This window comes from Notothenia rossii (assembly GCF_949606895.1).
Source record: "Notothenia rossii genome assembly, chromosome: 10".
NCBI classification, from domain to species: Eukaryota; Metazoa; Chordata; class Actinopteri; order Perciformes; family Nototheniidae; genus Notothenia; species Notothenia rossii.
The window spans coordinates 41,232,243-41,259,499 of record NC_136908.1 but is presented as its reverse complement, the minus strand read 5'-3'; the positions used below and the strand labels follow the sequence as shown (position 1 = coordinate 41,259,499).

Sequence of the window (27,257 nt, the reverse complement as noted above, 5' to 3'; positions counted from 1 at the left end):
CTTGTCATTATATGTTTGAGGTTAATGAGAAAAAAGAAAGAAGCCTGTTGTACTAATAATCGAGCAGTCTGAACTCTTTGTCTTTATTGCTGATTTTAAACATTCTCACTGTCTGATACAACTCAGATGCAGCTCCCTCCTCAAACAGTGCTGATGATTTCTATCTTTGTGTCTGTCAGGTTGAACATCCTGCTGGGCGGCATGACGCCTCTCTACTTCCACATCATCAACGTGTGTTTGCACTGCGCTGTAACCTGCCTGCTCATGCACACGTGTGAACGCTGCGTGTTTGAAGACTCACGCCTGGCCTTTGTCACAGCACTTCTGTTTGCTGTGCACCCCATCCACACCGAAGCTGTGAGTATATGATACACAGATTTGATCTACTGGCTCAGAAAGTGAGACAAGAACAGAGTTCATTCAAGAGCTGAACCCTTAGGGACCCCTCTTGAACACAATAGAAAGTTACTTCCACAAACAAGCGAAAGCCACAAGTATACAAAAACGTAACGCGTATAACAATGAGAAATGTGAAAACTCCGGTTTAGCAGGCATGGGGATCGCAGCATAGATTGACAGGCTCCCGACAGTGAGAACTCAAAGTTTTACTCGAATTACCCAGGAAGCGCTTTACAGCAAGCATATACACGGCAGGCAAAGTAATATGCCTAAAAGAGTTAAGAAAAGCCTCGCACCAACAAAGGAACACGACGAAAAAGGAAAAAGGTCAACTGTCACGAGCTAGTACACAGCAAATTTCTGGAGTAAACTAATCTGTAGTTAGACAAAAAAGTGTGAAAGGGTTAGATTTTGGGAGTTTATTTCAAATTTAGACTACCGTTTGGGTTAAGGGGTACTGGGTTGGCAGAGTTATATTTCGGAGTCAGTCACTGGGTGTTCAGGAGCGTGATACAACGTTGCTCAGGTGTATATTCATAAACTGCTCTGCTGCCGCGACCACGAGGCTTCACTTGGACTTCGTCCCAAGGAAGGCAAGAGTGCTGTTTAACATCTCAAACTATATTTTCTGTCAGCGTAAAGTTAATGTTTGTTTGTTTTCGCTAGGACGAACTTTTCCTTTGCATTAAACGTTAAGAGTCTGAACGGCTACGACTGTAACGGACGAGTCCCGCGACCTGCATAGAAGGAATGTGGAAGAGGTGACGCACTTTTCGAGCTAACAGCTAGCTAGTAACATGACAAAGTAAATGGCGTCTTAATCAGTGTTGGAAGTAACCCGCTTCAAAGTAACGCGTTACAGTAATCAGATTACTTTTGTCTGTAATGCCTTACTGTTGGTTCAGCAGTATTCCCATTACAGTTACTAAGCACGAAATTAGCTTGTTCCTTGCGTTACTTTTACGGTCTTCGACTATCATTATCTGCATAACGGGTAGATAGAAACATAAATCTAACGTCCCTTTTTCAGGTGATGTTACAGAGCAGGGGTCGGCAACCCTAGGCACGCGTGCCACCATTGGCACGCGGTACCGTAACCATTGGCACACTAGGAATAAGTGTGCAAAATATTTAAATTGTATTTTCGGAACCTGAACGAGACCGCCACCAGAGCGCGTCTACCCGTTACCTCCAGAAGGAAGCCACGCACGCAAAACAGCGCAGTTTTTGCGTGGCTGTGTTTTTAGTTGTAAACCCAGTGGCGATCTGCTCATCTGACATACTGATCATACAGTCAATAACGCCATCAAAAATAATATGCTACATTACAGTAAAACTACTTCTCGGTCTTTGTGTCATTCAAACTCGGCTTTGTGTGTGTGTGTGTTATTGCATCTGGTTAGCTAGCTATGCTAACGAATATAAGGAGCTTTTTCTACAACCAGGTGGATGAGAGCTCTCTCCTGACAGACTGAGAGGTTGTGATAACCCCAGCTCAGTGAGGTAGAGACACACCTTTTATATGATCAATATAGTTATAAAAAAAGAGAATAAATGATAATAAATCAAATAAATCTGTTTCATATGGGTGTTGAGAGATGTATCCATAGATCTCCTCATTTTGCTCTTAATGTGCACCAGATTGATGCTTTTAACTTAAATATGAAAAAAAAAAAATCTTCCCTTGGGTGCATGCCCCCGGACCCCCCGAGAGGATGTTAGGTTAGCTTTCTGCTGTACTGATGTCAATGGGGAGCTCATTCCACCATTTTGGAGCCAGGATAGCAAACCCACGTGTTTTTGCTGATGGGAACTTGGGTCCCCCTCGCAGTCCGGGTGCAGCGAGCTGTTTGGCTGATGCAGAGCGGAGTGCACGTGCTGGGGTGTACGGTTTAACCATGTCCTGGATGTAGGAAGGGCCAGATCCATTCGCAGCATGGTACGCAAGTACCATTGTCTTGAAGTGGATTCTAGCAGTTACCGGAAGCCAGTGAAGGGAGCGGAGGAGCGGCGTGGTGTGGGAGAATTTAGGAAGGTTGAAGACCAGACGAGCCGCTGCATTCTGGATGAGCTGCAGAGGTCGGATGGCACATGCAGGTAGACCAGCCAGGAGGGAGTTGCAGTAGTCTAGGCGTGAGATGGCGAAAGCCTGGACCAGAACCTGCGTTGCTTTCTGGGTCAGCTGGGGACGTATTCTCCTGATGTTGTAAAGAGTGTATCTGCAGCAGCGGGTTGTAGCAGCGATGTTTGCAGTGAAGGACAGTTTGTTATCTAGGGTCACACCTAGACTCCTTGCAGTCTGAGTCGGGGAAACAACAGAGGTGCCGATGCTGATTGTTAGGTCAAGAGTGGGACAATCTTTTCCCGGAAGGAAAAGCAGTTCAGTCTTGTCAAGGTTGAGCTTGAGGTGGTGAGCAGAAATCCACTGAGAGATGTCAGCTAGACAAGCAGAGATGCGTGCGACGACCTGGGTCTCTGAGCGGGGGAAGGACAGAATTCATTGGGTGTCGTCAGCGTAGCAGTGGTATGAAAAACCATGCGGGCTAATGACTGATCCGAGCGAGTTTGTGTACAAGGAGAAGAGGAGGGGACCAAGAACAGAGCCCTGAGGGACCCCTGTAATTAATTGACTAGGGTCGGACTCGGACCCTCTCCAACTTACCCTGTAGGTGCGGTCTTTGAGGTATGAGGTGAAGAGGGAAAGTGCAGAGCCTGAAACTCCCAAGTTCTTGGAGAGTGCGAACTAGGATCTGATGATTCAACGTGTCAAATGCAGCAGACAGGTCCAAAAGGATGATGACAGGAGAGGGAGGCTGCTTTAGCCGTGTGCAGTTCCTCAGTGACAGCAAGGAAGGCAGTTTCTGTTGAGTGACCTGCCTTGAAACCAGACTGGTGCGGCGGATCCAGAAGGTTGTTCTGATGTAGATAACAGGAGAGTTGTTTAAAGACAGCGCGTTCAAGTGTTTTAGACAGGAACGGGAGGAGAGAGACAGGCCTGTAGTTTATAACATCAGACGGGTTGAGAGTGGGTTTCTTTAGGAGAAGGTTTACTCGTGCCTCCTTGAGAGTGTTTTGAAAGTGACCAGAAGTTAGAGAAGTGTTGATGAAATGGTTGAGAAACGGTAGAATATCGGGAGCGATAGTCTGAAGGAGGTTTGAAGGGATAGGGTCACCAGAGGACAGGTGGTAGGACGGGCAGAGGTAATGAGGGTAAGAACCTCACTTGGAGAGAGAGGGGAGAAGGAGGAAAGCGTGTGGGTGAAAGGTGGGTCTGGTGACCCAGCGGTGAGTAAAGGTGAGTCAGAAAAAGAAGAGCGAATATCATCAACCTTTTTTTTCAAAGTGGTTAACAAAGTCGCTTGACAGAAGGGAGGAGGGGGAAGGGGCTTTGGGGGGGTCCAAGAGGGTGGAGAAGATGGAAAATATTTTTGGGGGATTGGAATAGGAAGATTGGATCTTATCTTGAAAGAAAGTGCTTTTTGCCTGAGAGATGGAAGCAGAGAAAGAGGAGAGGAGAGCCTGATAGGTTAGGAGGTCGTCATGGTGTTTGGATTTCCACCATTTCCGCTCTGCTGCCCGAAGGATGGTTCTTTTAGCACGCAGTGCGTCATTTAGCCAGGGAGCCGGAGGGGACTGACAAGCCTGCCGAGATGTGAGAGGACAGAGAGAGTCCAGAGAGGATGAGAGAGTAGAGAGAGTAGAGAGGAGGGTTTCTGCAGCAGAGTTTGGAGGCAGGAGTTGGAACGAGTCAGAGGAAGGGAGGGCTGAGAGCACCAATGAGGCAAAGGTAGAGGGGGAGAGGGGACGGAGGTTACGGCGGACAGGTGCAGAATTAGAAGAGATTGGTTCATTATGTTTGGAAAGGGGTAGAGAGAATGAAATGAAGAAGTGATCGGATGTGTGAAGCGGGTTTACAGTGAGGTTAGAAGTAGTGCAGTTCCTTGAGAATATGAGATCAAGGACATTGCCAGCGTTATGAGTTGGTGGGGATGGAGACAGTGAGAAAGCAAAGGTGGTTAAAAGAGATGTTAGTTCAGCTATCTTCCCTGTCTGGAGGTTAGAGATGTCCCGATCCGATCACGTGATCGGGGATCGGAGCCAATCACGTGATTTTCAAAAGATCGGAATCGGGAGAAAAAAAAATCGGGGATCGGGATTTTTTTTAATTTCTTTAATTTTTTTTAAAATACTTTTTTTTAACTTTGTATTCAATGTTACAAAACAAAAATGACCATGTTCAAGTCTTAAAGTCATCCTGAGGCCTTAGTTTTGGTTTCAAATTACAGAACATCATGTATGTGTTGCTTTTTTGGGGCTTGTTTTCATAGACCTGGTTGCTTATTTCTCTCAAATCTGGCAACAGAGTGGGCAGGGCGCAGTGTCTAATTGTAGCAGTAAGCTAACGAGTACTGAAAGCTTTATTTTGTTTTGATCCAATGCTGCGCAACTGAACTGATCCAATGCTGCTGTGAAAGAAAGAAGCTATATCCATGTTGGATAGAATATCCGATTTAAATAAAAAAATAACCTTAAGGGACAACTTGAATGCTTTTTTTTCTCTAAATGCATTGCATAAAGATCGGATCGGGAAAAATCGGTATCGGTAAATTGTCAAAATCAAATGATCGGAATCGGATCGGGAGCAAAAAAAGGTGATCGGGACATCCCTACTGGAGGTTGAAGTCTCAGAGAAGTACAGCGGGAAGGCCAGTTTCAGGGATGTGTGAGAGGAGATTATCTAATTCCTCCAAGAAGTCCCCCAAGGCGCCTGGTGTACGGTAGAGAACAACAATGGTTAATTGTATAGAATGGGTTACTGTGACGGCATGGAATTCAAAGGTGGAAGGAGTGAAGTTAGGTAGCTTGAAGAGGGAGGAAATCCAGAGACTGCAGGGAAGCGTAGCCAGAAAAGAAGTCAGCCTTAGGAACAGCTGACTGGCAGTTCCACAGGCCCCCTGAAACTAGATGTTGGATCTCAGTGGAGCATGTGGGATAGACGAGAGCAGGCCGGTTATATCGATTAGGAGATACACGGGGTCAGTGATAATTGCGGGAAGACACATGAACAGGAATGGATAAAATACACATGATTATAGCATGAGGGGCTAAAAAATAAAATAAAATAAAAATACTAGAGATACTTAGCTCAATCAAAGTAGGATTTGCCTCCCTATTGACTCCAACAGGACTCTAATTTCTTTGTCAGTCTTTGACTCCAACAGGACTCTAATGTCTTTGTCAGTCTTCGTCTGAAGCTGACGCTCCAGGAAAGAGTCGCCTAAAATAGACTCCTGATTGCTGAGTTCTCAGAGCTGTGGTGCCACGCCCCTTTAATTAGTTAACTCTCTGCAGCTGGTGGCCCTCAAAAGGAAATCTAGACTGGCTCCCTCCTGAGTTGTTATTGTATTTTCAGTGTCACAATGGTTTTCCAATTACATTAAACCCTAAGTTATAAAGTTATGAGTTCAACCCTTAATACAGTTAAACCTACTCAATAAAGCTCTTAGTATTGTTTAAATCAAAGTTTAACCCTAGCAGTCAGTTAGTTCAGTTTTCAGGTTTCAGTCCAATTACTTCTCCCAAGTTTCTGCCTGACAGATACTGTAGCGGTTTTGAGATTTAAGATCACAATTTCAGTCAGATCAACTACAGAGCATTTATACAGAGTACACACACTGAAACAGAGAAGTCTAAAAACAGAATGTTACTCACACAATTCTAGAAGTCACCAGTTGTTATTCTGTCAAAATCGAGTTGCACACACAGTACAGTGTTGCTCAAGTAAAAGCTATTTTTTCCCCCTTAACCTGTTAAGCCCTGAGCCTGTTTTTCAGGTCTAAGGCTCGAAAAAAGAGTAAATTAATGATAAACCTGTGAGTTGGATGTCGAAAAGTTAGAATCAATATAGCATTTTTATTTCTTTACAGTAAATTCAGATTGAACATAGTAAAGAAATGTAAACTATAGTGCCCGTCCAAAAAAAAACATTACTTAAAGTGCAGACCACCCTTGAATGATGGGATGGTAGACTAAAAGCTTTAGGAATCCAAACTATAACACATATAAGTACCCTCTTATCAAGATTGATGCAACACAAGTTAAATTTGACCTTTTTAGAGAGATTTAGAAAAAAGAAACCCACTTCTGGGGTCATTTGGTTGGATTTTCCATATCTCTGGAACCCAGTCGATTTTGATGATTGACGTCTCTTTTGAACCGTTAGAGCCGATAGAATCGAGGGGAAGTTCCTAAAATCCAGCTAAACATTAACCATTGGTGAATAGACTGATGTGCAGCTAGAATGCCCAAAATCAGAAGCTGTAGCACTCTAGTAGCTATCATAACAGCTATACAGTGGGGCAAAAAAGTATTTAGTCAGCCACCAATCGTGCAAGTTCTCCCACTTAAAAAGATGAAAGAGGCCTGTAATTTTCATCCTAGTTATACCTCAACTATGAGAGACAAAATGAGGATTAAAAATCCAGAAAATCACATTGTCTGATTTTTAAAGAATTTATTTGCAAATTATGGTGGGAGAACTTGCACAATTGATGGCTGACTAAATACTTTTTTGCCCCACTGTATATGAAAACTCAGTTTTTGCCATAAATATGACGATGGATTATCAGTAATCATTTCAAAGTGACACAGACACATTGGATTAACCTATGGATTAACCTTCAGCAGCGTTTTTATCGTTTTAATGCCATTGAACACAACTTTTAATCAGAACAACAGCTAAGGTAAGACAATAGAGGTTTCCCAATACTCTAATTTCCCCTCCTCGACTCCTATCCTCGAGACTTAGTCCCGCCCACAGGAGATGCGAGCGGAGGACTCGAGGAGGGGAACCGAGGAGAGAGGAGGGGAAGCAGCAGGCGGTTAGAGAAATGAGAACTCCTCTCCTCTGAGCGGTCATTTTAAAGAGACGTCCGTTAATGATGACAGGAGGCACAGCACTCTGTCTGATGGACAGATGTGTTCATGACAACTTATATATCCATCCATCCATCCATCTTCTCCCGCTTATCCGTGGTCGGGTCGCGGAGGTAGCAGTTCCAGCAGAGAGCCCCAAACTTTCTTTTCCCTGGCCACATCAACCAGCTCTGACTGGGGGATCCCAAGGCGCTCCCAGGCCAGAGAAGAGATATAATCCCTCCATCTGGTTCTAGGTCTACCCCTTGGTCTCTTCCCAGCTGGACGTGCCTGGAACACCTCCCTAGGGAGGCGCCCAGGTGGCATCCTAACTAGGTGCCCGAACCACCTCAACTGGCTCCTTTCGACGCGAAGGAGGAGCGGTTCAACTCCGAGTCCCTCCCGGATGACCGAACTTCTCACCTTATCCCTAAGGGAGACACCAGCCACCCTGCGGAGAAAACCCATCTCGGCCGCTTGTACCCGCGATCTCGTTCTTTCGGTCATGACCCATCCTTCATGACCATAGGTGAGGGTAGGAACGAAAATGGCCCGGTAGACAGAGAGCTTTGCCTTTTGGCTCAGCTCCCTTTTCGTCACAACGGTGCGGTAAAGAGACTGCAGTACCGCTCCCGCTGCTCCGATTCTCCGACCCATCTCACGCTCCATTGTTCCCTCACTCGAGAACAAGACCCCAAGATACTTGAACTCCTTCACTTGGGGTAAGGACTCATTCCCTACTTGGAGTGGACAGTCCATCGGTTTCCTGCTGAGAACCATGGCCTCAGATTTGGAGGTGCTGATCCTCATCCCAGCCGCTTCACACTCGGTTGCGAACCGATCCAGTGAGTGCTGAAGGTCGCAGACCGATGAAGCCATCAGAACCACATCATCTGCAAAAAGCAGTGGTGCAATCCTTAGTCCACCGAACTGCAGACCCCCTCCCCCACGACTACGCCTCGAAATCCGATCCATGTATATTACAAACAGGATTGGTGACAAAGCGCAGCCCTGGCGGAGGCCAACCCTCACCTGAAATGGGTCCGACTTACTGCCGAGGACCCGGACACAGCTCTCGCTTTGGGAGTACAGAGATTGGATGGCCCTGAGTAGAGACCCCCTCACCCCATACTCCCGCAGCACCTCCCACAGTGACTCCCTTGGAACCCGGTCATATGCCTTCTCCAAGTCTACAAAACACATGTAGACTGGATAAGCATACTCCCAGGCACCCTCCAGGATCCTTGCGAGAGTAAAAAGCTGATCCGTCGTTCCACGACCAGGACGGAATCCGCATTGTTCCTCCTCAATCTGAGGTTCGACAATCGGCCTGACCCTCCTTTCGAGTACCTTAGAGTAAACTTTCCCGGGGAGGCTGAGTAGTGTGATGCCTCGGTAATTGGCACACACCCTCTGATCCCCCTTTTTGAAAAGGGGAACCACCACTCCGGTCTGCCACTCCTTCGGTACTGTTTCCGACTTCCACGCAACGTTGATGAGACGTGTCAACCATGACAGTCCCTCAACACCCAGAGCCTTCAGCATTTCTGTGCGGATCTCATCCACCCCCGGGGCTTTGCCACTGTGAAGTTGTTTGACGACCTCAGTGACCTCCCCCCGGGAGATTGGTGTCGATCCCCCTTCATACTCCAGCTCTGCCTCTAACATAGAGGGCGGAGTTGTCGGGTTCAGGAGTTCCTCAAAGTGCTCCTTCCAACGCCCTAACACTCCATCAGTTGAGGTCAACAACGTCCCATCCTTACTGTACACAGCTTGGATGGTTCCCTGCTTCCCCCTCCTGAGGTGTCGGACAGTTTTCCAGAACAACTTTGGTGCCGCCCGAAAGTCTTTTTCCATGTCTTCTCCGAACTTCTCCCACACCCGCTGCTTTGCCTCGGCCACGGCTGAGGCTGCTGCCCTTCGGGCCTGTCGGTACCTTGCAATTGCCTCGGGAGTCCCCCGGGATAACAAATCCCTGAAGGCCTCCTTCTTCAGTCGGACGGCTTCCCTGACCACCGGTGTCCACCAGGAGGTTCGAGGGTTACCGCCCCTTGAGGCACCTAGGACCTTGAGACCACAGCTCCCCGCCGCGGCTTCGGCAATAGAGGCTTTGAACACCGACCACTCTGGTTCAATGTCCCCAACCTCCACAGGAATGCCCGAAAAGCTCCGCCGGAGGTGTGAGTTGAAGGCCTCCTGAACTTGGGCCTCCTCCAGACGTTCCCAGTTCACCCGAACTACACGTTTGGGCTTACCAGGTCTATCCAAAGGCTTCCCCCGCCACTCGACCCAACTCACCACCAGATGGTGATCAGTTGACAACTCCGCCCCTCTCTTTACCCGAGTGTCCAAAACATACGGCCTCAGGTCCGATGATACGATAACCAAATCGATCATGGACCTTCTGCCTAGGGTGCTCTGGTACCACGTACACTTATGAGCATCCTTATGTTCGAACATGGTGTTTGTTATGGCCAATCCATGACTAGCACAGAAGTCCAGTAACAAACCACCACTCCGGTTCAGATCAGGGGGGCCGTTCCTCCCAATCACTCCCCTCCAAGTGTCTCCATCATTGCCCACATGTGCGTTGAAGTCTCCCAGCAAGATTAAAGAGTCCCCTTCAGGAGCCCCATACAGGACTCTTTCCAGGGTCTCCAAGAAGGCCGTATACTCTGAACTGCTGTTGGGTGCATAAGCACACACAACAGTCAGAGTTTTCCCCCCCATAACCCGCAGGCCGAGGGAGGCAACCCTCTCGTCCACTGGGGTAGACTCCAACAACGAAGCACCCAACCGGGGACTTGTGAGTATCCCCACACCCGCCCGGCGCCTCACACCTTGAGCAACTCCGGAGAAGAATAGAGTCCAACCCCTATCCAGAAGTAAGGTTCCAGAGCCGACGCTGTGCGTAGAGGTGAGCCCAACCAGATCCAACTGGTAACGCTCCACCTCCCGCACAAGCTCCGACTCCTTCCCCCCCAGAGAGGTGACGTTCCACGTCCCCAAAGCCAGCTTCTGTCGCCCGGGTCTGGTCCGTCGAGACCCTCTGCCTTCACTGCCACCCTTCTGGCAGCGCACCCGACCCCATTGCTGTTTCCCGTAGGTGGTGGGCCCGCGGGACGGAGAAGCGGAGGTGTTGCCCACGTTGCCTTTTCGGGCTGTGCCCGGCCGGGCTCCGTGGCAAGCCCGGCCACCAGACGCTCGCCGACGAGTCCTCCTTCTGGGCCTGGCTCCAGAAGGGGACCCCGGGCTTCCTCCGGGCCGGGTATCCTCACTTCGTGTGTCGTCTTTCATGAGGTCTTTTGAACAACTTATATATTTACTTTTAATTCAGTATAATTCGGTATAATGAGACAATAACAGGCTACAGATGCGGACACACACACACACACACACACACACACATATATTTATATAAATATATACAATCTCATTATGAGAGCACTCTCATAATAACGCAACACAATCTTATTATTGGCAAGAAAATCTACAAGAGATTGTACAGTGCAATCAGAGAGATACAGTATGTCCACGTTTTTGAGCAAGTCCACGAATCCAGTCTTTGTCAAGTCTGTCACCACCTTCGCGCAGCTGCTGGCGCCACTTCGCCCGGTCCTCCGCCAGCCTCTCCCAGTTGTCCGTCGCAATGTCCAGGGCCTTCATTTCACGTTTTACGACATCCTTGAAGCGCAGCAGTGGTCATCCTCTGCCTCTGGAACCAGCGCTCAGCTCGCTGTATAAGATGTCCTTTGGCAGGCGGCCATCTGGTATTCTGCGAAGGTGACCAAGCCACCGCAGCCTCCTGACCTTCAGTGTTTGGAACATTGACTTGCTGCCCGTACGCGCCAGCACCGCCTCGTTCGTGACCTTGTCCCGCCATGTGATCCTGAGGATTTTGCGCAGGCACCGCATGTGAGAAGCATTTAGCTCTCGTTCGTGCCGCGCGTAAGTTGACCACGCCTTGGAACCATACAGCAGGACGCTGACCACGCAACATTGGTAGATGCGTGTCTTAGTGCGCTCGGTGAGGTATTTGTTGCTCCAGGCTCTTGAGCGCAAACGACTGAAAGACGTTGCGGCTTTGCCGATACAAGTCTGGATCTCCTTAACTAATGACAGGTCACTGCGGATTGTTGAGCCAAGATACGTGAACTGCTCAACAGTCTCCAGCACATGCTCGTTCACCATTACCGGCGACGCTGCGCTTCCTGCTTGGTGCATAACAACTGTTTTTTTTTATGTTGATGATCAGTGCAAATTCAGAGCATGCTGCACTGAATCTGTCCATCAGGCGATGTAGACCAGCTGCGCTGTGAGACACCAGAGCTGCGTTGTCCGCGAATAAGAGCTCACGAACTAGCACCTTCCGTACCTTTCTTTTCGCGCGCAGTCGGGCCAGATTAAACAGCTTCCCGTCTGACCGCGTGTGTAGGAATACGCCGTCTTCATCCACGTGATCGCTGAATGCATAATGCAGCACAACAGAGAAGAAGATGCCGAAGAGTATGGGCGCTAACACGCAGCCTTGTTTGACTCCACTGCGAACGGAGAAGCTGTCTGAAGTAGATCCTTCAAAGAAAACCGTTGCTGACATGTCCTCGTGAAGCGATTTGACCAGCCCGAGCAGTGTCTGTGGGCAGCCGAGTTTTTGCAAGATGGCGAACAGTCCTTCCCGACTCACCATGTCGAACGCCTTCGTCAGGTCGACAAACAGTAGAGTGCAGTGGTTTGTTTTGCTTTCTGCACTTTTCTTGCACCTGGCGCACCGTGAAGACCATGTCTGTTGTTGATCGGCCACGTCGAAACCTTCAATTAAAAGTAAGCATACGACACCAAAACTGAGACCCCTCTGTTCACCGCATCTACACACTGTACAACACACACACCAACACACTGTACCACACACACACCTAGCTCCTAAAGCATAATCAGGCTACAGCCGTTGTGTATTTTATTATGTGAAGCACTAAATGGTCTTAGAAAAATATCGACTCTGTTTGTAGATATCTACTAAACTACAGCAAATACAGAGAGTAATGTAGGCCTGTTATACTGAGTGATATATATTTTACTAGGGGTGCACCAAATGGGAAATTCTTGGCCGAAACCGATACCGAAAATAGGAAACAGTTGGCCGAAAACCGAATGCCGAAAGGCCAAAAACGATTAATAGAAATATATATATATATATATATATATATATATATATATATATATATATATATATATAATGTATACATTTTTTACCAATGTTGTTCAGCTACCTGATTTATGGAAAAAGACATGATTATGGCAAAACTTAACTTAAATAATAATCACTATGGGTCCATAAAACATTTATTCAGCACTTTTGTATGCATACACTACATTAATTCCAAGTCAAGTGCATTTTCTTTTCTCTGTAGGATAACTACAACAAAGTGCATTCAGAACAGAGCCAAGGTGCTTTAAAACGGCATAAACATCTAGGCCAGTAGGCCTACAACAAAATAGTGTAAATGAAGACTGTATCAGCCAGGCCTTCAACAACAACAAATGCACCTATATGTTTGGTAACCTAACGTGTTGTTGTGATGACGTAATCAAAACGTGGCGACAAGCACGGCGCGCGACCATGCTCGCGGCTGGCTCACACCCAACATGTCTGCCACTTGGAGATATTTCAAAATATCAGATAAAGAGCCGCGGATTGCGATTTGTAAAACGTGTTCAGCTGACATTTCTCGAGGGGGTGTAACTGCAAAGACTTTCACCACTTCGGGATTACTCCTCACCACTTGAAATCAAAACACCCGGACAAATATGCGGAGTATGATCAACGTAACCCTGTTCTTTGACATTCGGTGATATTTTTTCGGTGCTAAAACCAAAAGCCGAAAGGGCCTTTTTAACCAATTTCGGCCGAATATTCGGTGCATCCCTATATTTTACAGACTGCTCTGCTTTCTGCACGGACCTCACAGCTGTTCTCTCTGTAAACACCGCGTCGCGATGAAAGCAGTTACTAAAATAATATCCTGGGTATGCATGCAGAGCTGTCATTGGCTGAGATCAGTCCGGCCGTGCGTCACGCCTCCACCGTTCCCGGAAATGCATCCGCGGAAGAGCTGTGGAGGACCCATCAATGTCTCCTCGGTTAGAGCTCCTTCAGAGAGCCTCCTCGATGCTCGGTCCTCGATGTGCGTTTAGAGAAATGAGATGTCCTTCAACATGGCGCGCTGAAATCCATTTCCGGGTCACTACCGGAGGACCGAGGAGTCGAGGAGTTGAGGAGGGGAAATTAGAGTATTGAGAAACCTCTATTGTCCCTTTTTTGCTCCGTAAAGCTCCGTGTTGTGATGTCTGTGTTTGCTTCCCCTGTCTCGTGTTCAGATCGCTTGGTGATGATATTTATACCCCTAGAATCTGTGGAATCTTAGCTTGCTAATCGATATCTTGTTCGTGCAGAGCCGATATGTAATAAGGGTATCTTAACCTGGAGTTCTGTGCTAAGTGTGTTAGCATTTTTTCGCTCATTCTTGTGAGACTTGTGTTTTGTTTCGGTAAAGATGGTTCATATCGTCAGTTAGCTGAGTTTCTTCCTGTTAAGTTGGTATGACACATTAATAGGTTTTTAAATGTTAAGAAGCCCTGAGACACAGTTTCGTGAAGAAGAAAAAAGCCACAGCCCCCACGAGCGGTGGCCTCAGGGTTGAACAGGTTAAGTGGTCAAGATGTTGCTAAAGGTAAAACGTGGAGAAACAAACAAATATGTTAAACTGGATGAAGTCAGCTTCTCAGACTTCATACTTGCAGGTAAGTTCTGTCTGTGTTGTTCAAAGTCATTGAAGGGGTAGTAAAAGCCGTTGTGTTAATTGTTTATTGTTATGCTTCAGTGCAAAAGAAGTTTCTCATACCAGAAAATAAAGTGCTGATGAGCAAGGCATAGAGGTGGATGAGGATGTCTTTCCTGAACTTGCAACAGTCCAAGACATATGTTTTGTCATCTACACTGATTATGTTAAGGTGATATTTCTGGGTTTTGTTGCAGAAATGATTTGAGAGATTTGTATTTTCTATCTGTATGAGACAGGTTGTTTGATATTCTGTACTAGCCAATAACAAACACCAATCACATAACAGTTGGCGTAGTTTTGGCACAATTCTGTTGTACGGTCCTGCTACTGAGTTTTTGGGATAATACTTGCATACAAATCTTAAAATGCCTTCAGGTTTCTAAAATATATAATATGTGGTAAATTCAACAGTGGATCCTTAGTGACACAAGTGAAGTTACACATTTCAGATGTTTGCCGCGCACCTGCGTACCAGTTATGTACTGCCCTGGTAATACGTTCTTAATTCTCAGCAGCTTGCTGATAAAAGGGATCATTTCTGATATTTTCATTAAGAAAAACACATTTACACTATTTTTCATTACAAATAGGGAGGACTAGATGTGATGTCAGTTGGACTTTAAAGTTCATGGAATAGGGGTAAATGCATCACCAACACTGTGTTTGATCACAAACATAACTCTGATATTTGGTGACTTGGTACCAGAGGATGAATTGCACTGGCACTTATTGCTCTTCTTGCTGAACATTATAAACATTGTGTTCTCATACTCTATCACCGAAGAGAGGACTGTGTATTTAAAGCACCTTATCATTGAACATCACCGACTTTTTAAAGAACTGTACCCTTCAAACGTGATTCCAAAACATAATTTCATGGTCCACTATCCGAGGTGCACTCGAACAATTGGGCCACTCATTCATATCTGGACTATGAGATTTGAAGCGAACACACATTTTTCAAAGACTGTGTAAAGAACTTCAAGAATTTAACAGTATCCCTTGCGAAAAAACACCAGTTTGCATTAGCTTATCATTGGGTCAAAATCCAGTCAAAATGTGTGTACTTGAAACGCAAGAATAAGCAGAAGATATATCTGCCTAGCTCATCATTGATTCACAAGCCACTGTCAAACTCACAAGCTGGGTAAAGTGTTGTGGAGTTGAATGTTGAGTTGGCCTCTTGGTTTGTACAAGCACAGAGGAAAACATGCCAGTGTTCAGCAAAATCACCTGTATCCTTCTTCACGATGGAAAAGTTATTTTTGTTTTGGTTGAGTATGAAACTTGTTTCCATGACCATTTTCATGCTTTCCAAATAAGTGAACAAAATCTCCAGGAAGATACTTGTCCTAGAAAGAGAAGGATTAAGACATTTCAAACCTTTTGATTCCCAAATGTCATATGGGTATGATTCACATTTTGATGTTGTGTCAGAGAGTTGTATTATTTAATTTGCCAACATTGATGGCTCATTGGAATGTTTCCTTTCTTATTTTGAACATGTATATGTACTTAAATTACAGGTTTAAAGTATTTAGTTTACCTCATACAGAGCAGTTCTGTAATGCTTTATTTCGTGTAGTGAGCACGTTTGTCTATAATGTTTGCACTTAATGCACTGAGTTTATGCAATACTTGACACTTTGGTGCACATTTCTTTTTTATTTAATTGTTTAGTTTCATTTGAAATGTCACAACTGCTCTAAATGCGCTGTTCGCTGGATTTTACAAATAAAAGCAAAACATTTGTATGAATCAATATGTTGTTTTGTCGTTTTTTTTATTTTAACTCCATAAGTGTTAAATAAACGTGCTTTCAAGTGTTAACCGTTAACACTATTATAGAGTTCACATTCAAATGAACTCTAAAGAGGTAGTTTCATTTTACTCTACATGGGAGTAGTCTTAATTGTTCAGATTTAACTCCTGAAAAAGGTTAAAGAACAACTCCAAGAAAAGAGTAACTCTGCCGTAGAGTTTATTTGATGGTCTCACACTCAAATGTAGTTTGATTTTAATAAAAAACCTTACCCTTGTGTGCTGCAGGTGTCTGGTATCGTCGGCAGGGCTGATGTCTTAGCATGTCTCCTGTTCTTGCTGACGTTCCTCTCCTACATCAGGTAAGATAACTTTAGCAGCCTCAGCACACACACACACACACACACACACACACACACACACACACACACACACACACACACACACACACACACACACACACACACACACACACACACACACACACACACACACACACACACACACACACTATTATGAACACACAGGATGGTAATATAACATTGTCTGCCAGTTCAAAACATTTATCACCCCCTGCATGGTGAAATGTTGAATAACTTATGACTCATTTAGTTCTTTGCTGGTACAGTTTGGTAAATGAAGCTACTGTCGTTTGAAATAGTTTTATAGATATATGCTATGCTATACCATAGCACTCAGTAGTAATGATTTTATGTGCTTTTTTAACGATAAAATTGTTACTCTTAGAAACAAAATGAATGACCTCTTGCCTTTGACCAGAATAGTGTAATCAACAGCTCCCGGAAACGTAAGTTCTAATATTACACTAGATAGTACATTAGATGCTTTTCAGCCATAAACCTTGAACAATTAAATTCAATGATTCTTTCTTCTAAACCATCAACGTGTATCTTAGACCCGATTCCAACTACGCTGTTAAAGGAAGTTTTTCCATTAATTAGCACTTCTTTATTAAATATTATGAAGAAGTCTTTATTATCAGGCTATGTTCCACAATCATTCGAAGTAGCAGTGATAAAATCGCTTCTTAAAAAGAAAAGCACAACCTCGATCCAGAGGTTCTAGCCAACTATAGACCTATTTCTAATCTTCTTTTCCTCTCAAAAATTCTCGAGAAAGCAGTCGCAAAAGAGTTGTGTGATTGCTTAAAAAACAATGATTTATTTGAAGATTTTCAGTCTGGCTTTAGAACACATCATAGCACAGAGACAGCTCTGGTTAAAGTCACAAATGACATTCTAATAGCCTCAGACAAAGGACTTGTCTCTATTCTTGTCTTGCTCGATCTCAGTGCTGCATTTGATACTATCGACCACGACATCTTATTGCAAAGACTAGAGCACTTAGTTGGCATAAAGGGAACTGCTTTAGGCTGGTTTAGGTCCTATCTATCTGAACGCTCTCAGTTTATATGTGTCAACGATGAATCTTCTATGCAAACCAAAGTTAGCCATGGAGTGCCACGGGGCTCAGTGCTTGGACTTATTTTGTTCACATTATATATGCTTCCCTTAGGGTCCCACAGCGGGGTGGAGGTTCCCAGCTGGAACCTCCCCATCTCCGCCGCTGTGCACCCGGCAAACATGGTTGTTTCTCGAACACTTCCACGCTCACCGGCAGGCACCGACTGGCTATTGGGAGGACCGGGAGGGTGTGTGTATGTGTGGCGCGAGAGAGAGACCTTACGTGTCTTGTTGTTGTTAGCATCTGGTGCTAGCTAGCTGCGCTAACAGATATAAGGAGCTGTTTAAATGAAAACAGAGGAGCGACATTTCGCCACAACTGCGCCGAGCACTTTACTTTATGCAGGCAGCCAGACAGTGGGACATTGTACGAAAAGTCAGCACACTCAGCACGGATAGTGCGCGCAACATGATTGCAGCGTCCAGGCAGCTCCCGTTCGAGCATATGCCCTGAGTTGCACATAGCTCCAACGATCCATCACACACACACACACACACACACACACACACACACACACATACATACATACATACATACATACATACATACATACATACATACATACATACATACATACATACATACATACATACATACATACATACATACATACATACATACATATATACATATATACACATACCATTTGTATTGTATGATAGAGGTTCCAGGTTGAATTGAGGCGAATATTTGTAATGTTCAGAGGTTGTTGTTTAATATTCATGAGAATATTTGTCATTGTTCAAATGATAATAAACATTAGCATAAAGCATATTTTTCCACTCAAATGTTGATAAGAGTATTAAAAACTTGAAAAATATTCCTCTAAGGTACATTTAGAACAGATCCAAAAATGTGCGATTAACTATGGACAATCATGCGATTAATCCCGATTAAATATTTTAATCGACAGCCCTACATATATATATATATATATAAATAAATATATATATATATATATATATATATATATATGAGCGGCCCCACACATATATATATATATATATATATATATATATATATATATATATATATATATATATATAGATAATAAGTGTCACGATACGATTTTATCTATATATATATATATATATATATAGATAATAAGTGTCACGATACGATTTTATCTTGTATTTGCGTGCATTTCCTGTTTGGAAAGTGGCGCTGTACTGATAGTGGCGATTTTATTTTGGAATTCTTAGCGTGCACTTCCTGTCAGGCTCCCATGGAAATGTTTGCCGAAATGAGATTTGCACCTTCCAAAGTAGGATGAATGCCGTCTCTCTTAATCAGACCAGGTTTTCCCCAGAAGGCTGACCAATTATTTACGAAGCCTACATTGTTTGCTGGGCACCACCAAGACAACCAGCGCTGAAATGATGACATGCGGCTACACATGTCATCATTGATCAGATTGGGGAGGGGACCAGAGAAGATTACGGTGTCCGACATTGTTTTAGCATAACTACACACCGACTCAACATTAAGTTTGGTGCATTCTGATTGGCGTAAACGAAGATCATTACCACTGTATTTACGTTTATTTTTAGCCAGCAGTTTAAGATGCGCCTCAACGTCGCCCGTTCTGGCCCCCGGAATGCATGTGACTGGAGGCTTCGGTCTCTAAATTCACGTGTCTCATAATAGAGCTACAGATGTAGCACCTCATTTCGGACAGTTTGAAACGCGAGGGCCGTAATTGGTACGTGATCTGCCCTCGCTCAAGGGAAAACCTCTAGCTTGACTTGAGACCGCTCCCGTGATAAATAAATGTAATTTATAATGAAGCCAGCTGCAATGGATCATTGATCCACCAGGGGGTGCAATGCGGTTCCACACTGGAGCTCATGTGAAATAAAGTCAGATACAGTACGCTGGATGTACAGCGGAACTTTGTTAAGATCCATATGTCACGGATATCATACTCTGTGCTAAATAACGCAGACTTTTGTTCCTCCATGTTTCGTTGTTATTGTTTCACTGAGCGGCCCCACACATTTTTTTCAAACGCTCCCTTTTTTGGTCCGTCTGCGGCGGTAATAGGTTTTGTGCGCTGTGATGATTCGGCTGTTCCTTTAGTAATGAATATTAAATGTTGTAAGGAAATCTTTCCACCAATCATTCCAATAAGTAAACCAAAATGTATCAGGTTTACGAAAGTAACTGTTAGAGACTTTAATATTTGATTGAAAAAAAGTTACATTGCACACACACAACACACATCACACAAATTGACCCGATTGGCGGTTCTAGTGTTAAATAAACTCACTAATTAATTAAACCAGTTCAATACGCATTATTCTTATTCTTAACATTCTTTATGAGCGCAGACATAGTCTTAAAATCAGACCTTAAGACATTAAGAAAATGGCATTTAAAATCAGTCATTAAAAAGATAATAAAATAAACATTAAAAGAAAAAATACATGGATAAAAGTTATAGTGCAGTTTAAGATGTGAATAGTTCAATTAAAAGCAGCGACAAAAAGAATAGTCTTCAGCCTGGATTTAAAAGTCGTAAGAGTTGCAGCGGACCTGCAGGTTTCTGGGAGTTTGTTCCAGATATTTGGAGCATAATAACTGAACACTGCTTTTCCATGTTTAGTTCTGACTCTGGGGACAGAAAGCTGACCCATCCCTGAAGACCTGAGAGATCTGGATGGTTCATAATTTAGCAGTAGGTCAGAAATGTATTTTGGGCCTAAACCATTCAATGCTTTGTAAACCAGCAGCAGTATTTTGAAATCTATTCTTTGACACACAGGAAGCCAGTGTAAAGACTTCAGAACTGGAGTGATGTGATCCACTTTCTTAGTGTTAGTGAGGACTCGAGCAGCAGCGTTCTGAATCAGCTGAAGCTTTCTAATAGATTGTTTTAGTGAGACCTGTGAAGACACCATTGCAGTAGTCGAGTCTACGGAAGATAAAAGCTTAAAATCAGACCTGTTTTTTAAATGAAATCTGACAGCAGGCAGTTAGCTCTGATCACCTAATGATACATGCGCCACACCTAATGACCGGCCAATCTATACAAATCAAACTGTAGACGGTGGGAAAGCACCTACAGTATTGTTTTAAATAATGGTCGGAATGTGACCTTTGAGCCTTCTGAATTACCGTGGGACAGCACATTCTAAACTAAAATGTTCAATCAATAAAGTAACATCTTATCTTATCTTCATATTAATAATAATAATAAATCATACAGTATGTGTCCGAAAGGGAGCAGGAGGAAGCAAACACAAAAATATACAAAAAATATACTGCATATTAAAGCAAACGATTGTAAAGGTAAAATGAGCATAATAAATAAAGAAGTGTAATGTAAACATTTACATTATTATTATGATTATTTAATATATAAAGACTATATTATTGAATTACAAGATTAGATATACTTTATTTGATCTAAAATATTGATGTGTTCAAATGCTCTTCAAAACACAACTGAAAGTGCTTGAAAAGTTGTCTTTCTGTATTTGTGAATGAAGCGCCATCTCCTGGTTAAAACCTGAAATTGGAAATCTGGCAACGCCCCCTTGGAAAATGGTGGGAGGGCTTAACATTCCTCGATACTGGCCTTAGGCAGGTCGTAGGCAGGAAAATGACAGCTGGAGTCCGAAATGAGGTGCTACATATGTACCAATAACCAGAGTTGGCTTCTCAGCGGGTGTCTTGCTGAGTGGGGAATATCTGTTAGATACGTGAACGGGTTGGTGGGGACCTGCGGGTTTCGCGTTATGCCCCTTCTGAACAGTCACCCAGTCTCCCTGCTGCTCGGGAGTTGCCGGGGGACGGCTAAGAGGAGCTACCTTTTGCCGGTCCGCACCGGCTAACATGGGCTTTACTGTAGCTGAGTTACTTTCTAAGATGCGGAGCCGGGCTTCTATGGCTATGATTCCCGCCTCCAACCTAACAACTATACTACATTTAACACATGTATCGGTACCAGTAAAGGAGGTAGGGAAGTAACCAAACATGAGACAGGTAGAGCAGGAAATAGCACCCGGGGGTGGGGAAAGAGCCATGGCTAGCTATCAAGCTAAAGTAGCTACCGTTAGCAAACCCGAAAAGAGTGTAGGCAACTGTGGAGTTACAGTCGCTAAGAGTAGGAGAGTTGTGAGTGCTTAAGCTGTAGTAACGTGTGATTACAACGTCAGACAGTTGCCGTGATCAAGAGTTTTAAAACGATCGATTAAGTTAAGATAATAAGCTATCAGCAACAGAACAGGCACAACAACAACAACAACAACCGGAAGCGGTAACATGCTTACCGCAATAGTGGTCCGTGTAGAAACAAATTCAACAGCAGCTTTGCTTCAACACTCTCAGTTTGTGTCAACGATGAATTTTCCATGCAAACCAAAGTTAGCCATGGAGTGCCACAGGGCTCAGTGCTTGGACCTATTTTGTTCACATTATATATGCTTCCCTTAGGCAATATTATATGGAATCATTCTGTACATTTCCACTGTTATGCGGATGATACTCAACTATATTTATCAATCAAGCCTGATGAAATTAATCATCTAAATACAACTCAAGACTGCCTCAAGGACTTAAAAACGTGGATGAATTTAAACTTTTTGATGTTAAACACGGCCAAAACGGAAGTTATTGTACTCGGCCCAAATAATCTATAAAACAAATTATCTAAAGATATACTAACTATGGATGGCATTAATTTGGCCTCCAGTGAGACTGTAAGGAATCTTGGGGTTATATTTGATCAGGATTTATCCTTTAACGCCCACATAAAATCAATTTAAAGGACCGCCTACTTCCATCTACGTAACATAGCAAAAATCAGGCATATCTTGCCTCAAAACGATGCAGAGAAACTAGTCCATGCATTTGTTACTTCAAGGCTGGATTATTGTAACTCTTTATTATCAGAGTGTACCAAGAAGTCAGTTAAGTCGCTTCAACTGATACAAAATGCTGCAGCACGTGTACTAACCAGAGTTAGGAAAAGGGACCACATTACTCCTGTTCTGGCTGCCTTACACTGGCTCCCTATAGAACAAAGGATAGAATTAAAAATTCTTCTTCTCGCCTACAAAGCCCTTAATGGGCAGGCGCCATCTTATCTTAAAGGGGACCTATCATGCAAATGCACTTTTGTACGTCTTTTATACCTGAATATGTGTCCCCGGTGTGTCAGGGAACTCACCAAGTGTCAGAAAACACAACCCTCTCTTTTCCTCCATACCCAAATCTCTAAAAACAGGGCAGCAACGGAGCTGATTAATATTCGAATTTTTCTGACGTCAGAAAAGAGGTGTTCCGCCTACAGATGTAGCGCTTCATTTCAGACAGTTTGAAACGTGAGGGCCGTAATTGGTACGTGATCTGCCCTCGCTCAAGGGAAAACCTCCAGCTTGACTTGAGACCTCCCCCGTGATACATAAATGTAATTATAATGAAGCCAGCTGCAATGGATCATTGATCCACCAGGGGGTGCAGTGGGGTTCCACACTGGAGCTCATGTGAAATAAAGTCAGATACAGTACGCTGGATGTACAGCTGAACTTTGTTAAGATCCATATGTCACGGATATCATACTCTGTGCTAAATAAGAGACATGTAATAATTTACAAAACATCACCATGTTGTTATTTAACAAAATAATGTTGTTTAGTCGAAAAAAACGAACGGGAGAAAATGCAGCCCGGCTCTCGATTTTTAATCCTAATTTAATCATCATCTTCACAACGATCATTTATGTTTATGTTCGCCGAATTGACATGAAATCACTGACACATATGAATATACTGTATTCAACTTAATTAAAACGTTATTAACGTGCCTAAACTCAGTAATTCACTAAAAATATTTATATTTTTATGGAGTCTCGTCGGCAGATCAGGATCCCGCTTATTACATGACCGCATTCTCAACAAAGTAACAACATGATATTAATATTGATTGAAATGCTTTTATGGATTTAGAAAATGTTTTTATTGATTTAAAAAATAGTTGTATGTATTGATTTAAATAGACATGCATCCGCTAAGAAAAATAGTCCGTTGTTTCTGTTTTTTTAAACAGTCTGAATGAAACGGCAGCTCTCAGCTGTGTATTTACACAACTAATGGCCCATCAACCACAGCTCTCCCCCCCCACCCCCTCCTGATTTTTCTTCTCCAGCAGCTAAGTTCCCGGCCACACGAGGACGCATACGGCTAAACGCATAGGATTAATGCAAACGCAATCGCAAAAAAGCTTCCGTCCACACGCAATGTTCACCGGATAGTGTCTGTCCACACGAGACAGCTTCGTTTAGCTCCAACCGCTGGAGAAGCTGCAGTACATATGCAGGAGCCTGTACGTGGCGCTGTAACTTCCTCCACAAAAGCAGCGAAGAAGCATGGTTGTCATGGTTGCCCTTCTGTTTATTCTCTGCGGTGGGGGGCCGAGGGAACCGGGCAAAGTTTTTCGCCAGTCAACGTGTATTAAAGTTGAAATCTTCCGGACAAAAGTATCAAAGTGCCGGTCAAAGGTTTTCTTTGCTATTTATTGAGCTTTAAAACAAATGAATAACGACTCTCTAATAATAAAATACATGAAGCCTCTCTTTTTCCTCCCTCTCTTCTGATAGCGTCAGTGTCTGTCTCATGCAGCAGCTGATCTAGTAATGAGTGACCCTACAGTAAAAATAAACATATTTATAACCAGTTTAGGTAGTTTGAGAGGTAATTAAAATAGCTAAGGGTGATGATCTGACTTGAAGTGTGTGTTTTCCTCCATTCACCGCTGCATCCCAGCGGGAGGAGCTGCAGGTGAGCAGAGCTGCGTGTCTCCGTCCTCTCAGATTAGACTTCACTCGCGTTTATGTCCATATCGAGAGAAAGATAGATAATCTAAATTCAGTGTGCAGTTTACTTTGACGCGGGGGTGAGCAGCAGAGGTGGGGAGAGGCGGGCCTATTGCGTCATCATTCTCAGAAAATGATCGTATAGGGCGCACACACGCAGCCGTTGGACCCCCCAGAGCGTTGCGTATGCCGTTCTATCCACCTTGGGACCCGTTATCGTTTCCGCAGTTGTTTACTGTAATATTCGGTCGTCCTCGTATGGCCGAACGGTCTATATGATACTAAACAGTAACGCAAACGACCGTTTTCGTCCTCGTGTGGCCGGGGCCTAAATTAACTGTAGGTTACTCTGAGTGACAAGTTTACAGTTAGTGACGTAACAACGCCGTAAAAGCTGGTGGGTTGAAAGCAATACGGGAGGTAAAATAACTAGAATAATTGTGATTTATTTATTGTGGCTTTTATGTTTTAGGTATAAAATGTTATATAATTCAGGCTTATAATTGTTAGGTTTTGTGCGCTGTGATGATTTGGCTGTTCCTTTAGTAATGAATATTAAATGTTGTGAGGAAATCTTTCCACCAATAATTCCAATAAGTAATCCAAAATGTATTCACTTCAAGTTTGCGAAAGTAACTGTAATCAGATTACTCGTTTTTAAAATGTAACGCGAGCTGAATACAGTTAGCCTACTTGATTTTTTTTATTCTGATTACGTAACGCCGTTACATGTATTCCGTTACAACCCAACCCTGATTAGGACACATACTGGGGATTTCAGAATGGTACTGGATTTTGATTTATTGTATTGGCTTCATATCGCAATAGCCTATATTCCAGAAGTCTGAAATGCAAAAAATGTCCCACATTAGGGCAATTCACCATACAGTACATACTGAAGAAATAAAAAGAGGAAACAATTGTATATGTCTACCATTTATTTTTACGAGTGTAATATTATTAAGATCCATATGTCACAGATAGGATCATACATTTACAAAACATCACCATGTTTTTATTTAACAAAATATGATATCGTAAAAAATCTGAATCTTATAATATACAAACATATACAGCTATCTGCGGCCTATCTATGCCCAGGGCCGACTTAATGCACGGGCTGACCTGGGCTGAAGCCCAGGGGTCTACGGAGATTGGGGGCCTATCATGAGCCAAAAAAAATAAATAAATAAAATTCAAATAGTTTTCTTTTTTATTTCTGGTGTTTATTTTTTATTTTAAATAAACAAAGTCTTGGCTTTTAGAATATGAAACTTTTATTTCCAAAATCACACGATAAATACATTTTTGAAGCTTGTAAAGGGAAGAAGACAGCTCTCCCTCGCCACTCTGCTCTTCCACAGCGCCGCTTCCACTCCCTCTGCTGAAATTATGAATGTAAGGCATATAGTAATCATAGATAACACCGCAGGGTCCGTTACAGTTTGTTTTCATCTGATTTCAAATAAACAAAGTCTTGGCTTTCAGAATATTAAACTTGTTTCGGCAAATTCAGATGATAAATACAACTTTGAAAAGGAAAAGAACTCTAATTGGAAGCACGCAAATTTCCTTTTCAAATGTTATATATTGTTCAAGTAATATTTTGAGCAGTAATCCTCATAAGCAAACCCAATATGGAAACGTTTTTTGTTATAATAGGATTTGGTATTAGCCCAAAAAAATAAAGACTATTTTCGATATGATGAGTCATGAATTATTGCTGTGATGCAGGCCTTTCTTCTGCCTTTTTGGCCGCTCCAAGTACTGCTGCGGTAACAACATGAATAGTGCAATGTGTGTGTGTGTGTGTGTTTGTTGTGTGCGATCACAGAGCCTGCCGAGGCTATAAATGACTTTGATTTGCTGTTTAAATACAATTTAAAAAAAATAAATAAAAAAAAAACATCAGGGGGCCTACAAAACATCAGCCCCAGGGCCTGAGGGCAGGTTAAGGCGGGCCATAATCTGCAGCGGAAACCAGGGCGAGGTGTTTCTGGATCCGTTTTCCGTGGGCTCCTCAGTCTCTCGTTTACCCGGTTCCTAATTTTATGCCACTGGTCCGTGGTCACCGACGAGAGACACTGGACTCAAGTGTCTGCCTTACATTGAGGGGAAGGGGCATTTTCCCTTTGCTCCCTTTCCAGTTAGTTATTCTGACCATGTTTTCATATGTTTCAAATGGCAACATGGCCATGAACATATCCCCCGCAAATTTCTCAGGGCTACGCTGTCCCTTTGGAAAGCAGTCCTCGAAGAACATGTCCTCGCGATCCGAGGAAACTGCCCTGGTGGTGGTGGGCGCATCCGGTGTGCGCGCATCAGGTGTGGCCGACGGTCGTGGTGTTGCTGCCGACCCCGGAGTGACCGCTGGATTGGCTGCTGGCACTGTCAGTATGGGAGCGACTGGAATTGACACATCTGGCTGCATAGGCTGTGGGTCTGCGTCTCCCACATGGAACCCAAACAGTCGCCTGGGTTGGTATGCGCTCGTGTTCAGCTGCTGCAGTTCCAACCTCATGGCAGCCCGCTCCGACTCTGCAGTCTTCTGTGCCAACGTAATGGCAGCCCGCTCCGACTCTGCAGTCTGCTGCATAATCCTCATGGCATCCCGCTCTTGAGTCAGGTCGGACACTTGTGCCTCCGTGGCGGTCAACCGGATTTTAAGTGCACAAATTTCTGCGTCACCCAATCTAGGCGTGCAGGAAGCAGACGCCGAGAGCAGAGCAAGTTTGATGGCCTGATAGGAAACAGAAAAAAATATGAATACCAGTGATCACATGGAAATAAACAATATATTGTATAGCAGAGAGATGGCGTAAGTATTAATGATTGACAATGTGGGCCAATAGTACGTACCGCTTTCTTTTTAACAAGTCTGACTTTGCTTGGTTTTTTTGGCGCAGGAGACGGCTTCACTTTTTTTGCAGCCACCGGGGCGGACTATAGGAATTAGGAATAAAGAATATAACACAATTAGACATAAGCACAAGTGAAATTAACAAATAATCACACATACAGTAGCTCTAAAGGGCAGAGTA

The 27,257-nt window shown here is 43.8% G+C and overlaps 1 protein-coding gene across 1 annotated transcript in view; it reads left to right on the top strand.

Annotated features, from left to right (window-relative positions):
* The window catches only part of tmtc1 (transmembrane O-mannosyltransferase targeting cadherins 1), a 185,113-nt gene that overhangs the window by 7,018 nt on the left and 150,838 nt on the right, over positions 1 to 27,257 (top strand). The window contains exons 2-3 of the mRNA XM_079654937.1: positions 180 to 357; positions 16,203 to 16,276. Of these exons, the coding sequence (XP_079511063.1) occupies positions 180 to 357; positions 16,203 to 16,276 (252 nt within the window). The remainder of the gene's footprint in view (positions 1 to 179; positions 358 to 16,202; positions 16,277 to 27,257) is intronic.